General features: G+C 32.0%; 2 protein-coding genes across 4 annotated transcripts in view; both read left to right on the top strand.

Moving 5' to 3' along the window:
• Positions 1–4,685, top strand: part of LOC134691229 (vacuolar protein sorting-associated protein 11 homolog) — a 30,457-nt gene extending 25,772 nt beyond the window's left edge. Inside the window, exons 25-29 of the mRNA XM_063551594.1 lie at positions 717–815; positions 1,243–1,302; positions 2,508–2,574; positions 3,433–3,498; positions 4,351–4,685. Coding sequence (XP_063407664.1) covers positions 717–815; positions 1,243–1,302; positions 2,508–2,574; positions 3,433–3,498; positions 4,351–4,419 — 361 coding nt within the window. The 3' untranslated portion in view covers positions 4,420–4,685. The remainder of the gene's footprint in view (positions 1–716; positions 816–1,242; positions 1,303–2,507; positions 2,575–3,432; positions 3,499–4,350) is intronic.
• Positions 4,686–13,904: 9,219 nt separating this feature from the next.
• The window catches only part of LOC134691228 (putative extracellular sulfatase Sulf-1 homolog), a 51,809-nt gene continuing 45,635 nt past the window's right edge, over positions 13,905–20,078 (top strand). For 2 of the 3 annotated variants that reach the window (XM_063551593.1, XM_063551591.1), the window contains exons 1-2: positions 13,905–14,018; positions 18,472–18,575. The gene's annotated coding sequence lies outside the window, so the exon portion shown is untranslated. The remainder of the gene's footprint in view (positions 14,019–18,471; positions 18,576–20,078) is intronic. The other variant, XM_063551592.1, reaches the window with a different exon arrangement.

Below are 20,078 nucleotides of genomic sequence, written 5' to 3'. Positions count from 1 at the left end.
TACAATATAATTATCCCTCTAATAAAGCAAAATAAACAAATCAGTCCATTTCAATATATATTTCGTGGTAAAATGTCATAAAACCAATATTCTGCGAAATGATGTTGTCGTCTTCCCATGGCAGCGAAACAAGGTGATGTCACAAGCATGTTTCTGTAAACAAAAAAATCAAATGTAAACACCGGGCGTTTTAAATGTTCATGTACGACTCAGAATGCAATAAAATTACATTAGAAGAAAATGTAGAGAAGCAAAATGTGTTTGAAAAAAATATTATCGAATCATATAATATTACTTATATTATCATACGTGGGTTTAACAGAACAGCCAAAAACAGTATTGTGTGTATAGGGCTTCCACAGTTAACAAAATTACCAAACTTGTCCTATAAGAATCAAAATAATTCATGGCAGCTATAGATTTGTTTTCATTTAACCATGGTTTGAGCCTTTATATTGGTATTTTACCCCTCCCTCACGCTCAGGGTAAAATAATTTAATATAAATGCCCAACCTATAAATGAAACGCTCAGGATAAAATAATCTAGAATAAATACCAAACCCATGGTTTAATCAAAACAAATCTATGGCTGCCATGAACTATTTCTTAATTGTCACATTTACAATGTACTTTACTTTAAATTATTCATGAAATGTTTTATCAAGAGAACAATGATGAATCTACAGTATACCTATAATACTATATGTCTATTTCAGAGCAAAGATATTCCAAGCAGCTAAGTGTAGTATATGTAATCACCCACTGGAACTTCCATCTGTGCATTTCCTGTGTGAGCCTCATTCATTCCATCAACAGTAAGTTAGGGTATCTAAGAGGTTCAACCTCCAAACAAGATGCTACAAGGTTTCACCAAATCACATTTATTGGAATGTGAACAGTTTTTCAGAAGTTTAAATTTGCTGAGTAAATGTGATCAACAGGCTATACAGATAATTTATCTAGACTTTGATACTGTTATTTTTATATCAGGAAATGTTTGTACTTTTAAAAATATACAAATATTCTAGTAAAGCATTTGAAATCTTGTGAGCGGGCTTACATTTTTTAGAACAAAGAAGTTCAATTATAACATAAAATTAATTTATTTGTTATCAATGGCAGAATGGATAAAAAAGGCAGTTATGGCTGACATTTCCAATAAGACAACACTGTAAAAATTGCATTGCTTGATTAAAACATCTTTCATTTCATTCATATATATTTAATAATTTTGTTTTTTAGTTGTTTTGAGAGTTATGCTGAGAATGATTCTGAATGTCCAGTGTGTGCCGCAGAAAACAGGTCAGTACAAGTGTGATGAGAAACTGGTAGTATTATTTGAAAAAAAAAGGAATGACGGGTGAATTTGTTTGTCCCAGACATTGATCTACCTTACAAGTTGTTTTTCATATCAAACAGGTTCACAAGTCAAAATTTTAGCAAAATATTACAAAATGTTTTTGTTACAATATCAAAACTAATTATATTAGGTAAAAAACAAAATAAGCTAAAAATATTGATAGGTCATGTAACTCATTTTTTAGAGATTTGATTTGAGAAAATCTCAGGAAAAGGCTTTAACCCTATATTAAGCATTGACATTATTATGTTCTCAAATCATCAGAGAAAAAAAATCAAGAACCTGCTTAATGGTTATGACTTTTGTGAGCTATTGAAGTGTTCTATGAAAAGGGAAGTGAGTGAAATGGGGCAAAATAGTTAATCCTGTATCATAGTAAAAACACAAAGAGTCTAACCATCTGACAAAAATTTCTAAACCTGACGTCCTTAAATTATTCTTATGGTGGTACCAAACACTGCGACTAAAATTTATTCCCCTTGTTTAATTTTCTTAAAATTTTGACAAAATGTTTACTTTGATCCTTAGACAAAATTATAAAAATTTCTAAAAACTTGAACCACACACTTTATCAGAAAAATTTCATTGGATATATCATATATAGCAGTTTGACAAACTGTAGTTTTGATCATAAATAAGCTAAATATTTTCTTAACACTCGAATGTGATTAAATTGTTCAGCTGATTTTTACAGTTATTTCTGTAGTGTTATGTACAACCTTAATTGAAATAATCAGTATAGTCAACATACATTTGTTCCACCTTTAATACAACAGTCTCAGGAATTTGTTATGATATAGGAGAACATTTCTTTCACTTGGAACCTATGTTAAGAACAAACTTCTATTGTATGATAGTTCAGGTACTCAGAGAATGAGTCACAATCTTTTATTCCCAAAATTGTAAAGAACATGAATGAAGGGAGACATGAGGTTAATTTCATCAAGATCGTAAATAATATCATATTTCAAATTTGCTTGAAAGTCAGACTTATCTTCCATGTCAGAATTAAGCAAGGTATAGCTTTTGATTTTTCAAGGTTTTACACAAAAAAGTCTGCATTTATGTATAGTTTACAATTTAGGTTTGTCTTGAAAGATTATTTTTTTATACTGAATTTAAAATGGCAGTAATTTGTGTTTTTCAGGAAGATAATGGACATTATTAGAGCACAAGAACAAAGTAAAGATTTACATGAGTTTTTCCACAACCAGGTTAGTTAATTCAGTCAAACTCATTCAATTTAAAACACACAAATTTTTACCTGAAACAAATTATGTGTTTTTATGAGACAAAAATAAGACTCATACCAGTATCAATTCTGATAAGGGATCCAATTGCTACCAAAATTGAATAGTATAATGATGTTATCTCCATGAAAATAGGGTAACCCTCCTCATTAAAATCCGGTGATCCCTATATGCATGGATCTGTCATTAAAATAAACAATTATCTGATTGTACATGTTAAACATGTGATCATTACTCATGCTTTTTGTTATTTGTTTACTATAAGGTGACAATCGGTAAACTTTGGCTTCTAAACACAGCTTTTAATGAGCAGCCATATTTGTTAAAGAATAACAGACAGAGAGAAAAAAAATTGACAATTATACAATATATTTGGTAAAAAATGATAAAATGGTGCACAGAGATGTAAGTTTATGATTGTACATGCATTGGTTCAAGAATTGAATGAACATTATTTTTCACAACTCACTTGTTTCATGACTTTAAAATCACATCAGAAAAAATTGCCTGTGTATATCAAGGATCAGTCACTAAGCAGTAAGCTTTATAAAACAATACTTTAAGCAGTTTTCCAAATTGATTATTGAATTTCTGTGCCCTTGCCACATACCAAGGAGTAGTGGGGTTTAAGTTAACTCACATCTCTATACCAGTATTTTGTGGTTTAACAGAGGGTATTTATTTCCCTCACCTAAACAAGTGAATGAATACACAGAGTGATATTATCTATTTTCTAAAGTCTTCTGGTATTATGAATAGCTGTATATCTATGTTGGACTTTCATTAATGGCATACATATGAGATTGTTGTATTTTTTTTCAGTTGGAGCGATCCCAGGATGGATTTTCAGTGGTGGCTGATTATTTTGGAAGAGGTGTTTTTAATAAGGTATTTTGCTTTCTTCAAAGTTACTGCAAACAAGGTTGCTGATTGGGCTGTGTATAACTCCTGATGATTATCATTGTTATTTTATAACACAGAAACAAAAGACACAAAGTGCCAGTAATATATTACTCCAATTTACTAAGGCTAGTATAAAGTCTAATGTGCATTAATAAATAAGCTAAGTTCTCCCAGACTAAACTGTCAATCAGTACACCTCAGACATTAAGATTATCGTTATCAAATTATTAATATTACATACTGTGGATTCATTTATTTTCATGGGTACCAATTATCGGGGATTGCTGAAAACTTCCTTTTTTGTGTATATGTGATTTGTAATTTATATGTATATGTGATTTGTAAGTTATATGTACTTTTTGTGTATATGTGCTTTGTGATTTATATGAACCGATGTCATGGTTCATTGACTTTGAAGAGGGTGGGAAAGGGTTATTTTCGTGCAACATTTTCCGCCTTTTTAATCGTGTTTTGAAGTTTTATTTCTTGTTTTCTCGTGTTTGGTTTTACGTGCGTGCCTCGTGTTCTCCTTTATTTATTACTGTGTTTCATGTCGGTACTCTTAATATCCATTTTTATTTCACTTGTTTCTGTGCTCAGGGCATATGTAACATGTTTAAAGTATTGCATAATCAAAATTACAAAACAGCGAGAGATATCTCTGTGATGAAAACATTTTATTGTATTTAGATCGTTATTAACCTTTAACCAAGTTTAAAATTACCAAAAAAACAACAATGTAAATTTTTAATATATTATTTAACTGTAAATTTACATCAGTTTAACATTAAAATGTTGATAACTGAAACATTTAACACTTTTACTCTTTCCTTTTAGGTCACCTTGATAACAGATTCTCCAACAAGACAAAGAACTGGTTCTAGACCCTCATCAAGATTGCCATAACTAAAAACACTGGAGTGTTAAGTTGTTATTAAAGTTCTTGAATGCTCTTTAAATGGACTAAAACTATGAAAGAAAACTTGTCTGTGATTAGAAACAGTGCAATATTGTTAACTATTTAAATAAAAATAAACATTGATATATAATATAAACATATAGCAAAAGTCTATACATATAGTAAAAGTTATAAACAATTTATTATATTTACTTCTAGTGTTATAGTGTATAATTTTTATGCTCCTGCTACAAAGAAGAAATTCATTCAGTTATTTTTACATTTTTTCTTATCCTATCCATAGTCTATGCTAGAGTTGTCTCATTGGCACTCGCACCACATCTTCCTATATCTATAAATAATTATACCTCAGCTCCAAAGAACAGGGAATATTCTCTTTGTCCGTGTCTGTCTATCCTTTTAAGTTTCCTTGCATTTTTTCATTAACTACAAATCATAGATTTCGAAAATTATATCAGGCTTCTTATTAGCAGGCTATGCAGTGTGATATGTTTCTGATTCATTGTTAATTATACAGATATAGGAAGATGTGGTGTGAGTGCCAATGAGACAACTCTCCATCCAAATAACAATTTAAAAATTAAACCATTATAGGTTAAAGTACGGCCTTCAACACGGAGCCTTGGCTCACACCGAACAACATTACTTAATGCGTAGCTTTAAAAATAACAACAAAAACACACTACCATCATGACCATAGTATGTTTTTGCACAAAGTGATTACATGACCATACCTGTCAACTGACCCGTATACTGCGGGTGTCACCCGAGATTTTGACAATTCTGAGGAATCACCCGGGACACCCGCCGGGTCATTGAAATAACCCGGGCATTCCGAAAATGACCCGATTTCACCCATATTTCTTAGATTGATTTCATAAGTAATATTTCTTTGAAATACCGGCAAATTCGTAATTCTTCCATGAACAGGAAGATCAGATAGCTATTTAAACTGTCAAATTAAGTGACCCATTAAGTGCATGGCTTCACTGGACAGGTTTGGTGTTAAACACACTGTTAATTAACACCAATTACCTTAGCTTTAGGTCGTAAATAAATTGCACTATTCAGTATTCGTTTACAAACATATTTCAACTAGACAGTTACTTCCCCTCATTTGTCACCATTCAAAATTATTCCTTTTTATTTACGTTTTATGGGTGAAAAAGGTAAAATCATAAAAATATAAAATTCAAATACATATTCAAAAATAACTTTTCATTAATTTTATACCTTTATACAATTCAAAAAAAAAATTGAAAATTATTTTTTACATTTATACTTTCTTTAACTGTATTACTATATTTTATCCCAGTCTAATTTCCTATAATTTGTAAAAGTTTTCATACAACGTTTTGAAAGCAAACTCTTCAAACATCTGACATTGACAATTTTGTAATTTGTCTTATTTCACACATTTTGATTGGTCTAACTGCATGCTATTTTGTAAATTATACCAAAGATTTCCTCCCTCCCAGACTATTGGTGTCAAAAAGTATTTTTAACCAAAAAAGTCATATACGACATTTTAGAAGCCCAGCGACGGTATGTTTAAAGGCTACATTGCCAGTATCTCAAACATTTAAAAATAAATTCTTGTATTGACAAAAAGTAAACATTTAAATATTACATTTCAAAAATAAATTCTTGTATTAACAAAAAGTAAAGAACATAAGACTGTATTACACAAATTTATAAAAATCCTTAAAAGTGCAATGAAATAATAATTAATAGGATTTAAAATGACTTAACCAAGTGAACATGCATTGATCATAGTCGGATCCAAGGGGGGGGGGCCTGGGCCCCCCCTTTCGTGGGAAAAATTTGGTTGATTATATAGGGAATCATTGAAGCATGACTGGAGCGGGCCCCCTCTTAGGTCAGTCAGAGCCCCCCCCCCCCCCTTAGGAAAAGTTCTGGATCCGCCATTGTTGATGTTTTGGTATCTTTGATATACATTATAAGAAAATGTACCATAAATACTGAAATTCAGCTCAAAAAAGTTTGTACGTGTAATGACCTGAGATTTGATTCTTCAATGCAGGTCATGACCTGCATTTTCATCGTCACAGGTTGACAGGTATGCATGACAAAATAACTTTTTTAAACAAAAGGACACTAAAAACCAGACCACACATGATGATAACATCATACATGTAAATATAATTGGTATTTTACTGATGGTAGAGTATTTTATACTTGGTAAGTGTCATGTAGTTTGAGTTGTGCTTTATTACAGTATGTTAGAGTGGTTTTGCCTTTCGTTTTGGCTGGAAAAGACTTGTCCATTTATCAGCTATGACTGTGTCAATTGGTTTTTTCCATTGACATTTTTGTGGTAGTCTTTATTTGATGTATTATAATATTGTAGTACTGTGGATTCTCTATTATAAGTAGGATTCCAATTTTAGTGGATTTTTTGCCTATGGGTGAACCACAAAATTAAATGTTCAATGATTGGCAAATTTTTATAAGGCTTGTATGCAGGCATTGGCAATAAAATATCCACGAACATACAAGTTTTCCTCAATCAAGAAAAATTGGTACCAACTGAAACAAACAAATCCACAGTATTTCTTATTTGATTTAGTTGACAATCATCCGTCCATCCATTAAAGAACTTAAAGAGAGGCGAAATAGAACATCCGAAAATTTGAAATATATAAGAACCAAACACAGTTGAAGAGAATGGCTGAAATGGGAATACGAAAATTAATCTGAGGGAATCGAAACTTAGTTTCTCTATAATTTCTTTATTTATATTGTCATATAAACCGAAGACTGATGATACCCTCAGAGACTGATAGTCAACACAAAACTGTCAAAAATGAAAACAACACTTTATGATTGTTATGCCTCTTAAGTGGTTTTATTGATTTACTTTCATTAAGAACTTGCAAGCCAATATTTAAAAGCTAACTATCAGTATTTCTGGCTGGATTCATTCATTTGCGATCATATTTAACTGGACTTATGTTCATGTTGTACATGTACGATTTGGGATACCGTCTGTTGATTTTGATGTACTTTTCATTTCTTTATCCTGGAGAAGGTGGTTGACCATAAAATGATTTGCGCTTTAGAAATAAAATGAATTAGTATTTAAGGCTGCTTTCACCTTCATTATGATTTTGATGGTACACTATGCATATTGTCATTGGTAGAGTTCTCTCCACTTTTCTGAGATTTTACTATGCCCTGTTGTGTACTTGATGTATCTAAGCACATAAACTGGACCATTTGTTAAACCTGTTTCACTTTAATTTCAATCATGTTGATTTTGCAGGTGGTATGGGTGTCTTTCGCCATCTTGGATTGTAAAAAACAGAGAATCTAAGGTCCATATTTTCTATCAAGTTAGCAAAATTTGATGCAGGAATGAAGATATTTAATGTGAATTTTCGTTTAAAAGAACCAATTTATAAGAATATAACTTAGAAATATTAATATTTTTACAAGTGTAGATTATTTTTGGTTGTTTTTGAATATTTTTAAATTGGCATTTTAAGGGGAGGTAACTCTAAAACAGTGCATTTTCTGAAGGACTATACATGTCATACATGAAATTTCCCTATTTTGTCTTTTAGCCGGAAAAAACGTACGGTGACCCTATCTTTTCTTTTGATATTCTCAAAGCATTGTCTGAAAGCAATCTTTTCCTAATTTATTTTACAATTCTATCATTTTGTTTAGTTTCTATTCACAAATTGGTGTTTTTTCCTGTATAATCCATACAAAATTTGTCATTTTGTCACAACCTGTATCTTGAGAAAATGCGCGGTGACCTATCATTTTTATAATATTTTTGAACATGTATCAATAGATACTTCATTTTGACAAAGTATGAACAAATTCTATCATTTTTATTTTAGACTCCCATACCACCTTAACTTCCCTTTACAGTTGTCTTATATCCTTTTTTTTCGTGTCTGGTGGTGGTTTGTACCACATGATATTGTGTATGCGTCTAATGTAGTTAAAGTAATAGGCTATTTATCACCACTGGATAGATTGTATGCCTTGCAGGTGAAAGAAAGGCCGAGTGCTTAAGTCTTTCTACCAATTCGTAGTCTCTACACTATGCAAGACTTCTACAATGCCTAACCGCGACAGCACATGGTTACTAGGATTATGCATCCTAGGCATTATTGTACAGATGCAGTTTGTAGGCCCATGGGCGCGCGGACACACCCTTGCACCTATCAACCTTATCCCAATTATGGGTAAATAGTACTACTGCATTGTGGTTACATTTGGGAAAATCAAAGGCAATAGAAGCAGACACAGAAAGAAAGCAGGGGCAAGATGGAATTCGTCAGGCAATCGTCTATGGAAAGGAAATCTTAGACAACACAATTCCATCCTACATGTAGTAGGTTTCTCGTATAGCTAATCACCAGGCAGAGTAAAAAAATGATGAATACGGAAACCCAAAATATATTTAGAAATCAGCATGAGGATAATACCTCTACTGTTCAACATGGTTTAAGGGATGAAAGCCCACGGGAAGTTTACAAGCTGTCACCATTGTGTACACCAACAGAAAATATAATTCTAGGCAGTTGTAATGTAAGAACTATGTATGCCACAGGTAAAACTGCAGAAGTCGAGACGGGAATGGACAGGTGCAAATTGGAATGCTAGCCTCAAAAGGAGGTCAGATGGCTAGACAGTGTAAAGCTTACACTTCAAAATAGTAAATTCTTAATATACTCAGGCAGGAATGATGGATAAAACCAAGCAGGAGTTGGAATGATGCTGTCAAACCAAGCAAAAAAAGCACTGATTGAATTGAAGTCAACCAATGAGAGATTAATGTATGCAAGATTTCACACAACCCTTAGAAAGAGTATCCTCACTATATATGCGCTATAAAAGAAAGCTTCGGGGAACAACTAGACAGAGTCATACCAGGAACATCTAAACATAACATCCTCTTAGTATAAATTGGAGACTTTAATGCAAAAGTTTGGATTAACAATGAAGGTCATGAGAACATCAAGGGAAGACATGGAACAGGAATAAGGATTGAAAATGGAGAAAACCTCCTTGGTATTTGTCAAAGGAAAAACTTAGTCATTACTGGGACAATCTTTTCACATAAAGACCAACACAAAGTAACATGGATAGCACTGAACAAGAAAATAGAAAATCAAATAGATCATATCCTGGTTTATACCAAACAACACAGAACTTCAATACTGGACACAAGGGCAATGTCTGGAACATACATCAGCAGCGATCACGAACTCCTCAAATGAAAATTAAAAAATAAAACTTATGAATTCAAAATAGTAACAGATACTTAAGGGAAGAGATTCGATACCACCATACTACAACGTCCAGGAGTAAGGAAGGCTTTTTCAATTGAGCTAAAGAACAAGTTCCAACTCGTAGACGACGTAGAGGACATAGAAACATTCTGGGTAGGAATAACAAAATGCTTTAAAGAAACAACAACGAATACGTTAGGTTTCAAAGAGTGTGGGCATAAACCCTGGATCTCCAATAAGTAATGGAAACTTGTAGATGAGAGAAGAAAACTAAAGGGAAAAACTAACAACAGTAGATCAAAACGAGTTAAAAAACGTTTAATTGCCAAGTAAAGTGACAAAGACACGGAGGTTAAGTAAAGTTTTCGAAATGACAAAAGGCAATGGACACAAATTAATTGACGAAGCAGAAAAAGCAGCAAACAATAGTATAATGAAAACAGTTTATGAAGTTACAAGGATAATTTACAATTAAAAACAGAAGCCTCCTCAAGTCATCAAAGACAAGTCTGGAAATCTATTATCTAACCATAACGAAAGACCGAAAAGATGGAAAAAACAATTTCAAGATTTAACATCAATTTAAACTATGAAATCGAGGAAAGAGAGATAGATACTGGTCAAAACAAGAAAGAAGAAATTACAAAAGCCTTAAAAAGATTGATAAATGGGAAGTCAGGAGGCATAGATGGCATAACAGCTGAGATACTAAAAGCAGATGCAATAACAACCACTAAGCTAAAGCTTTACACTATGATATGGATTGGTGATGAAATACCAAAAGAGTGAAGTAAAGGTCTTATTGTAAAAATAACAAAGAAAGGAGATCGAAGATGTTGCAATAATTACAGAGGCATAACACTAATTTCTGTGCCTAGTAAGGTATTCACAAAAATCATCATTCAAAGAATACAAGAAGGAATAGATGAAGCCTGAGCTAAGACAAGAACAAGCTGGCTTTAGAAGGGGAAAAGGCACTGCCGAGCAACTTTTCACTTTAAGAAACATCATGCAACAATGTTCTGAATGGAATGCTTCTTTGTACATCAACTTTGTAGACTTTGAAAAGGCGTTTGATTCCATCCACAGGGAAAGCTTATGGTCCATCTTATCCCAAGAATAGATTACCTTACCCGTATTTGGCACAATTTTTGGGGAATTTTGGTTCCTCAAGATCTTCAACTTTGTACTTGTTTGGCTTTATAACTATTTGAACTGAGCGTCACTGATGAGTCTTATGAAGCCGAAACGCGCGTCTGGCGTATTAAATTATAACCCTGGTACCTATAACTTGATAACTATTTACACCACTGAGTCGTTGCCAGTACGTTTGTCCCCGAGAGTATCACCAGCCCAGTAGTTATCACTTCGGTGTTGACATGAATATCAATTATATGGTCATTTTAGTAAATTTCCTGTTGACAAAAATTTTCGAAACACTAAGATAAATTTTTAATCCTGGTACCTTTGATAACCAAATAATTAAAGATAAATATCAATCAACTCATAAATTATTGGATGTAGAGATCCAAACGAAACTCTTTCTATAAGTAGGAATAATTAACATGATCGGACACTGAAACAGTTTGTTCAACAGCTGTATTTATCTACTGTTGGAAATAATGGAGAACAGAAAACTTTCATGCACCACTCAGGGCAATCTTCTTCTCAAATTGCCTTTTTATTGATCACCAACAATGATATTTATAGCAATCATGAGATCTGGGAATAGATAACGTTTCCTCGCATGTGATACTGAAATGGAATGATATTGATGAACAATTGTACCGTGAAACTATCTCTGAAAATTAAATTGACATAAAGGAAGACAAATCAACTAGAACCAGAATATTAAGACTCTTACAGACTTCCTATTGAAAGCTTCGCATCTGACAGTCCCACCAAAAATGGCCATGCTAAAAGATCCAAAATGGCATGTGAGACTGAAATGGAATGATATTGATGAACAATTGTACCGTGAAACTTTCTCTGAAAATTTAATTGACATAAAGGAAGACAAATCAATTAGAAACAGAATATTAAGACTCTTAAAGAGAGCCGTGGCGTAGTGGTTAGTGCATCGGACTATTAACACAAAGGTTCCTGGTTCGATTCCCGTTTGGGATGAAAATTTCAGGAACTCAATTTTCGGCTCTCCTTTGACACCATTTGCGAGTATGGTCTTGAGGAATCGATGATAGTCCGTCGGACGGGGACGATAAATGGCTGACCCGTGTTAAGAGAGAGCCATATCTCTTGCACGTTAAAGACACCCTTGTAGATTTCGAAAAAGAGTAGGCTAATGCCGCTACAAGGCAGCACTCGCACCCGCAAAGTGGAAAGGGATTAATATAAGTTGCAAAACTTATTTCCCAATTCACTATAAATAAATATGTTTAAACTAAACTAAGACTTCCTATTGAAAGCTCCCACCAAATAATGACCAAGCTAAAAGATCCAAAACGAAAGTTTCACCAAAAGTCCGGAAACATCTTAAAACCTGTAAACAGCTATTTTCTTAATGGAAAGCTCTTGACAAACCAGAAAATCGTCGAAGCAAGCAAGACAAGCAATTACGTACAAAGGAAAATCCTCAGACGAACACGGAATCCGTGCTGAAACAATAAGACATGCGCAACATACCGTTGTACCAGGTCTGACAAAAAATTTCAATAAAATCTTGCAAGAAAGAAACGTCCCAATCGACCTTAAATCCGCAATCTTGACGCCAGTCTTAAATAAATCTTATATTTGATCATTTGTGGAGGGAATACATTTCAAGAGTTAACACTTCTATAAAGAGACTGTACATCATGTGAAAACTAATGTCTTTGAAAACTAAACTTTTAAATTTCCAAACTAAACTGACTCGATCCCTGTTCATATATAACGTGACTAAATTACCATCAACATTTTCAAATTGCAAATCTCCATCATTTCCAGGGAGTTACCAGTCATGTCATTTAATTGTTGCAATGCTTTTGCAAACATATATAATTTTCAAAGATTTCTGCAATCTAGCTGCGAACATTCCTTAATATATTCCAGTGTTTCCTGCAATCCGAGTTACTGAAAACATACTGATTGTTTTTGCAAACTTGTCGCAAGCTTGCAGCAAAAAAAAAAAACCCCAAAAAACTGCAATGTTTGCATGAGGTTTGCTGCTAGCTGCCTGCAAACATCTGCAAACTTTATTGAAAGGGTTCCTGCAAGCTTTTTTTGAATCAGATCTGCAGCAAACAATTCAGTTCTGTAAGGGAGATTATTTCACTAATATATAATACTAGTTGAACAGTAATCCACAATTTTAAATCAATAAGTCAGATGGAAGGACATAACACAATATGGTGGAGTTTTGTATATAGTTTATTTACAATTTACCGTTTAAATATATTGAACTTGAGAAACAACGGCAACCTTTATATATATATATATGATAATGAAGCTGTAAATAGGCAGTGTCAGCGCCTTCGTAGGCTACGCGTATCCGCAACTGAGTTTCTAACTAAACTGTCATATGATCGGGAATTCCGTGAGGATAAGAATATTTTTAATTTGTATTTTTAAAATGTATTTTCTAACTAATACATAGAAATTAAATGTAAATGTACATTATTAAATTCTCCATGAAATTATACTGAATTTGAATAAATTCATGTTAAAACTGATTAGGCAGTGGCTCAGTATTTTGCCATTTCTGACAAAATAGTGATTGGTCTACAGTTTTGATATTGATAAGACTATATGAAATATAAATAATTATTGAAACTATGTATGCACAAAGTCAAATGATATACCAGTATGTTGCTAGATGTCAATAACCTTTTCGACGTTTTGAGGTTGTTGAATGTTACTTTTAAAGCTTGCATATTTGATATTTGTACTTTCATAAACTAGTAAAGTTTTTAAATAGGAAATCTGTAAAACATATGTTAAAAAGTTATATACAATAAATATTAAGCAAAGCGTTGCAAACCCATATAAAAACCGACATTCTAATTAAAACTTTTTGATAAAAAATATACTATGATTAATTTTAAAATAAAAAAATCATCGGTATCATGAAAAGAGTAAATAAAGGTAAAAAGTCACATCCCAGAGCAGATAATTCATGTTTCCTTATCAGATGTAAGAGTTTTACTTTTTAAACTAATTTAGAGGATTTTAATCAAATGCCGTGATTTTACACCGATTCGAAGATTGGTGGTTCTCCTGACATAGGAGGAAGTTGTAAAACAGGTAAACGGACAAAGAGGCTTCCTTCCCCTTTCTCTGACAGGCCCCGACCAAACAAAGCTGCAACAATCAATAAGGTAAATGTCTCTCTATTATAAATTGATACTTACTATCAAAAATTAATTGGAAAGAGTACCATACGGCGCCTCACGAATAAATAGATAAAGGAGTAGGTCCGGAAAGAGCCCTTTTTGGCCTCAAAATATAGCAGTTTTACAAAATTGTTGAAATGTAAACTTTTAGTTATTTAATGGATAGTAGAATGGTTCTGCTACATAAATATTGGCTGTTTTTGGCAAAACAATGCACATATATTGAGTACTAGGACCATTTAGTCATGCTAATTTACTGAAATCATCAAAATTCAAGCATTTTAGTTAAATTTTAGACGGTTTCCGTGTAAAACGAAAGTGGCCGCATTCGTGTTCATCCAAAATATTAAAAGGGAAGTTGTATTTAATGATAATACATAACATATATAAAGATTAAGGATGAACACGGATGCGGCCACTTTCATTTTTGACAAAAAACATCTGAAAAGTGAAATTTTTTCGCCTGTTTGGTAGATATTTCATATTTAAGCTTGAATCGGATCGTTTTTTATGACTAAATAAGTTAAAATCTTTCACAAAAAATAATTGAATCAAATGAAATAGACACATAAGTGTTTAAAAAGTGGTCAAAATCTTTTGTCAGATGAAACTGAAATTTCAGGCCAAAATCGGTCCTTACCGGACCTACTCCTTTCATGTTGTGTTTGTAGCCTGGAGTGTCATGTGTCTTTGATCTGTCGAACTATAAATCTTTATTTTTTTTTATTTAAATCAAAGCTTTGTTTATTTAATGTTTCATTATCATAGCAGTCAGATTTTGTTTTACCAAAAATGAAATTTGAACTTTTCCACCATATTTTCAACTTTTTAAAAATCCTAAAAGATAAAAGTCTGTCTGATCAAATGAATATTTGTCTGACATTTTGTGGGACAGTTTTGGATACACTGACATACATGTAACATGCATACAATGTAGGACTAGATTTTATTAGTGCAACATGTCAAACTTAAACTTGGTATTCCAACAAAAGTGTGGTTCTCAGTGCCAGTAAGTGGCCATGGCAATTCTCGTTAAGGATTTCAAAAGAGTGATATTAGAGGGGCATTATGTTTCCTGGTCTGTGTGTCCATCCATCTTTTCTTCCGTTTATTCATCTATCCGTTGGTTCGACCTCTGGCTCGTTTCAGGTTAAAGTTTTTGGTCAAGGTAGTTTTTGTTGAAGTTGAAGTCCAATCAGCTTGAAACTTAGTACACACTATCCCTTTTATATGATCTTTTTAATTTTAATTCCAAATTAGTTTTTACCCCAATTTCACAGTCCACTCAACATAGAAAATGTTTGTTAGAGTGGGGCACCCGTGTACATAGAAATTTACTATGGACACTTTCTAAACATTGCTAAATTATGGTTAGTTGTCAAAAAAGCGAGACATAGCAATCCTACATTGTGTTGTCATTGGCGGCGTCCACAAATATTCACTCTGTGGTTAATTAAGATTTTAAAATTTTAATGACTTCTTAAACTTTCCAGGATTTCTACCAAACTTGGACAGAAGCTTGTTTATGATCACAAGATAGTATCCAGAAGTAAATTTTGTAAAAAAATCCTATTAATTTTCTTGCTACAGAAAGCTAAGACAGCAACCGTCATGTCACAGTTATAACATTTCTTTCCATCATGAAATCATATTGATATTTATAATTATAAAGTGTTATCATGCCTTATCTCATTACATTTTTGTATGACTGAAATACTTTACTTGGAAAATGACCTAAAATAGCAAATAGTAAATACAACAAAGTCTGGCAATGTTTCCCAGTAAGTGAACAATTTTGGCAGTTTTCAGGTTTAAGTTTAAGCTTGTTAGTTTAGAAGAGAACTTTCACACCACATCTTCCTATATCTATTTGCTGATGTTTCCATCATTGAACATGTTGAATTGCCTGTTATCAAGTGCTAATCTGATTGTTATCACATGTGATGAATTGCCTGTTATCAAGTGCTAATCTGATTGTTATCACATGTGATGAAGTCAGTCATTGATCAAGGGAAATAAACATCTATTTCAAGACCTTATTTCATCTGGAGAACTACTTTCACATGTTGAATAGCTTTCAATGTAAAGAGATGACATCATAAAAACATATGCAATACATGTTAATATTGCACATCTGGTAAAATAGAGAAATTTTTCAAAAGATATACAGTTTGTATTCAGATTTAAAAAAAATGTAAAAGTTAAGTCTGACTCTTGACGCTTTTGAAGTTAACAAGCTAAATGCACATTATATCTATAGATTACAACAGTTCAATCTGTTGCTGTTGATGCAATTGACATATAAGCATTTAATAGGGTACATGTTGTGTTCAAAATTGTATCCCTTGAAGAATAAAATTAGAAAAAATGAGAAGCAGTTCCTTTTTATTTACTAAGAAATCTCATGTATTAATGATAAAAGTTAATACCAACAGCCCATACCAGTAAGGTAGTGGCCTTCAAAAGACTCCCACCCAATCTGATTTTGAATTCTTCCTAAGTTTTTTCGATTTTGAACTGTAGAAAGGCCTTAAGTTGTCATATTTTTATAAACACACATCTGAATTTATGGACCATGAAATGTATGTTTAAACTCCCTGCTTTCAAGACAGTTTAGCTTAGGCAATTCTAAAATAGTATAGGGGGTCATACAGGCCATCAAAGAATGTTGGTTGCCATCATGACTACAGGTGGGATCGGGGGTGAAGGGGTTAAAGACAAGAATGATCAACAAGGAGATACTGAGTCAGCCTTAAAATATCAACTATTTTTTAATAGTTTTTGTGTTCAACGTACACATGTTTTTGCAAAAATGCAAGATGAGATTTTTTTTTGGAGAAATTCATTATAAGAGAAAGATACAATATTATAAGAATTGAACAGATGGTTTTAACTATCATTCACAGCATTATAATAGTTTTCCATTAATTTAGGAATATTTTGAAAAGTTAGACAATGACTCCTTGATTGAGGATATATAACTCGAAATATCAGCACAACAATGCTAAATCTGCAAATTAGCAGAAGGAAGTATAGATAGACATTTAGTTAGCTTTTTATATTAAAAAAGCATTTATTTGAGGATAATATAATATCCTATTGAGAAAATCTGGATATTATTTGAATCAAGCATGCATCCCATTGATCTACACGTACGTCTACATTCTTGTTAGCCAACGAACCTTAATCAGATTATTGTGTTAAAAAATTATTACCTCTTTCGAACAGTGTTTTAATTGTCAGTTTACTTCTAGTGATATAACATATGTATAGTGACAAAAAATACTAGTAATTGTCATCATAAAATTTAAATTAATGAATAAAAACATTTAATTGTTCATAAAGGTATAAATGTGTTTTTTTCTTGACACACTGTACTTCATGGTTCCTGTTACATGTACATATAATAGTAGAATTGAACAATTGATTCCATTATATACTATAAGTACAATGTATTTTTTTAAAAGCTGATGAGGTCTCATTTTTTTTCTTTCTGAAAAGCTGTTATTGCATTTACAAATTGAAACTTTGATTATGAATATATAATGATAGAGTGTGTCGATTAAGGCAATGATTGAATTGTGTTTTATTGTTTTTAGCATCATTCAGAGATTTTACTGTTGCAAAATTAATTTGCTAACAATAGTCTGTTAATAAAATAAAATGTTTGTTTGTGACCATCTACAACTGTCAATGGTGTCTTTACACTAAATCCATTTGATGTGTACCAATTGATAATTTAAGTCGGGGGAAACAGGATTCATTTATTAGTTATAAATAGTATTGAGCTAGGTTTTAGTAATTGTGAGTACTCATTGTTTGGTACTTTGTGTCTCCTAAGCCCTTTTTTTTGTGGTTATGTGCTTTGTTCTCGTTTTTTTAACTCTGATAATTAGTTAAAGCATTTTTCAACAGATTTTTAACATGCAGAGTTTCCTCTCCCTGACAGTTAAAATTTTAAAACACTTAAATTATATAAATTTTCTTGTCTTATATCTAAGGGTTGATCATGCTTTCTAAGCAACACTTTTGCCACTTCCTGTTTGAAATTTGTTTGAAATTTGGCATTACTGATTGTACAATGAATTTGTTCCTGAAAGTTTTTTATGTTTATATTTGCAAGCTTAAGGGAAGGATTTTATAATTGGTTTGAAACTTCATGATTGCAGATGTTCAGATCCCCCTCTTTTCCATCAAAAACTGTAAAACGAAACAGGCTGCATTCATTTAATCAAAATGAGGAAACAATTTATTTTCTGATTTAGGTTAAAGTTTATTAGACCATACAATTTAACTTGACCTCTTCCAAACAGTAGTCTACATACCAGACATAAAGACGTTTACACAATCCTTTGTATCTATAAACACACAAGTCAATACCCTCGGCCTATCACAAGAGTTCACTTGGTGGTAAATAGATGATGTTATTTTGTTTCAGAAGAAAAGAGTCACAGTGGCTGAATAAAGAATTTAATCAGGAGTGTACAATGATCAAATCTAAATTGTTTACTGTCTGAAGAACAGGATAGTTTACCCTGTGGGGTAAGTTGTTTTAGATTACGTCAATATATTGTATTTTTATTCTACATTTAACTATACAACAAATATTTAAATTATCAGGAGTGTTAAGAAATGAAACTTGTGTATTTCTTATTTTTGATTTCCTTTTTTCTCTTGAAGAGCTGGAACACACATTTAACATTTCTCTTTAATAGCATGTTTAGATAATGTATAAGAATTGTTAGTTTCATAGCCTATTATAACCAGACATGATTTGAGCATTTTTACAAGTAAAATCATTTCATTTATGTTAAAGTTTGCATTTTGTACATTTTCATATTGATGTGTATTTATGTGGAGAAAATATGGATGTAACTTAAGAAAACCAAACTTTTATTTTTCTAAATAAACAAAAACCAATAATCAGCTGATGATGATTATAGTCTGCTACTAGTTACAAAACAGAATGTATAATTTGAACTTTTACATATTTATATAGCATAAATTTCAACATAAACAAACCCATATTCAAAACTGATTAAGCAAACTATATTGACACAAGGTCTTCATTTGTAACAGGTACATGTATGTATAAAAGACATGCACTTAGTACTGTCAACACTTGATATATTAAAATGTAATAAGTATTTACCCTCTACTCTAAAGGCCAATACAGTACTCATCTTGACTTGTTAGTAATTGTAATATGTTGGTCTTGAAGGGTGCCATTCACTTCTTTGTTCGATTCCCTGACATAAATTTTCACAAGATTGTACTCTAATTTTGGAATGTCAAATCTGAATTGATATTTGCATAGGTAATTTCATTTTATTTCAAAATTTTTGTGAATTGGTCAGAAAGAAAAGAATTAACAGAGATTTTAGTTGTGATCATTAACATTGTTTATCAAATTGAAAAAAATATTATTTTGTGTAGTACATTCTTGCGTAATTCTCAAAGCCACCCTATCTTCTTAAGGAGCTTCATATATGATAAATGCCTAAACGTTTACAAGTATCACTCCAAAAATTGGCTTGATCAACTATGTAACTTTTCCTGTTATGAAGTTGTGGTCTTCGATTGAATGAAAAATCATGTTTTTATATTTTCCATTAAAAATCTTGAGAACAATTAAATCAATCTTTTTCAAATTTCTTATGTTGTTTCTAATGACAAAGTGGACGTCAAGTTTGATTTTGACATGTATCAAATTAAATTTTACAGAGCAAACTATTGACTTTTAAATTACAATACCCTATAGGTGTTTACATTACTTTACTATGGTCCCTGTTGGATAGTTGTCTCATGGGCAATCATACCACATCTCATTTTATATAGAAACTTTATCATAAAATTAGCTACATTACAAGAGTTGTCAATGAAATTAAACAAATTATATGTTTTAATGAGAGAGAATTTTCCTAAACAAAATAGAGAGAAAGCATTGAAAGTGTATCTATGTCTTGTTTGTTTCTGTTTGGTAGAATTTTATGAGGGGCCAATTCCCCAATTAAATTTAATAGCTTCTATGTCTTAAAAAGGGAA

The sequence above is a fragment of the Mytilus trossulus genome, chromosome 11 (genome assembly GCF_036588685.1).
Source record: "Mytilus trossulus isolate FHL-02 chromosome 11, PNRI_Mtr1.1.1.hap1, whole genome shotgun sequence".
Lineage (NCBI taxonomy): Eukaryota > Metazoa > Mollusca > Bivalvia > Mytilida > Mytilidae > Mytilus > Mytilus trossulus.
This window is presented reverse-complemented; position numbering and strand designations above follow the sequence as displayed.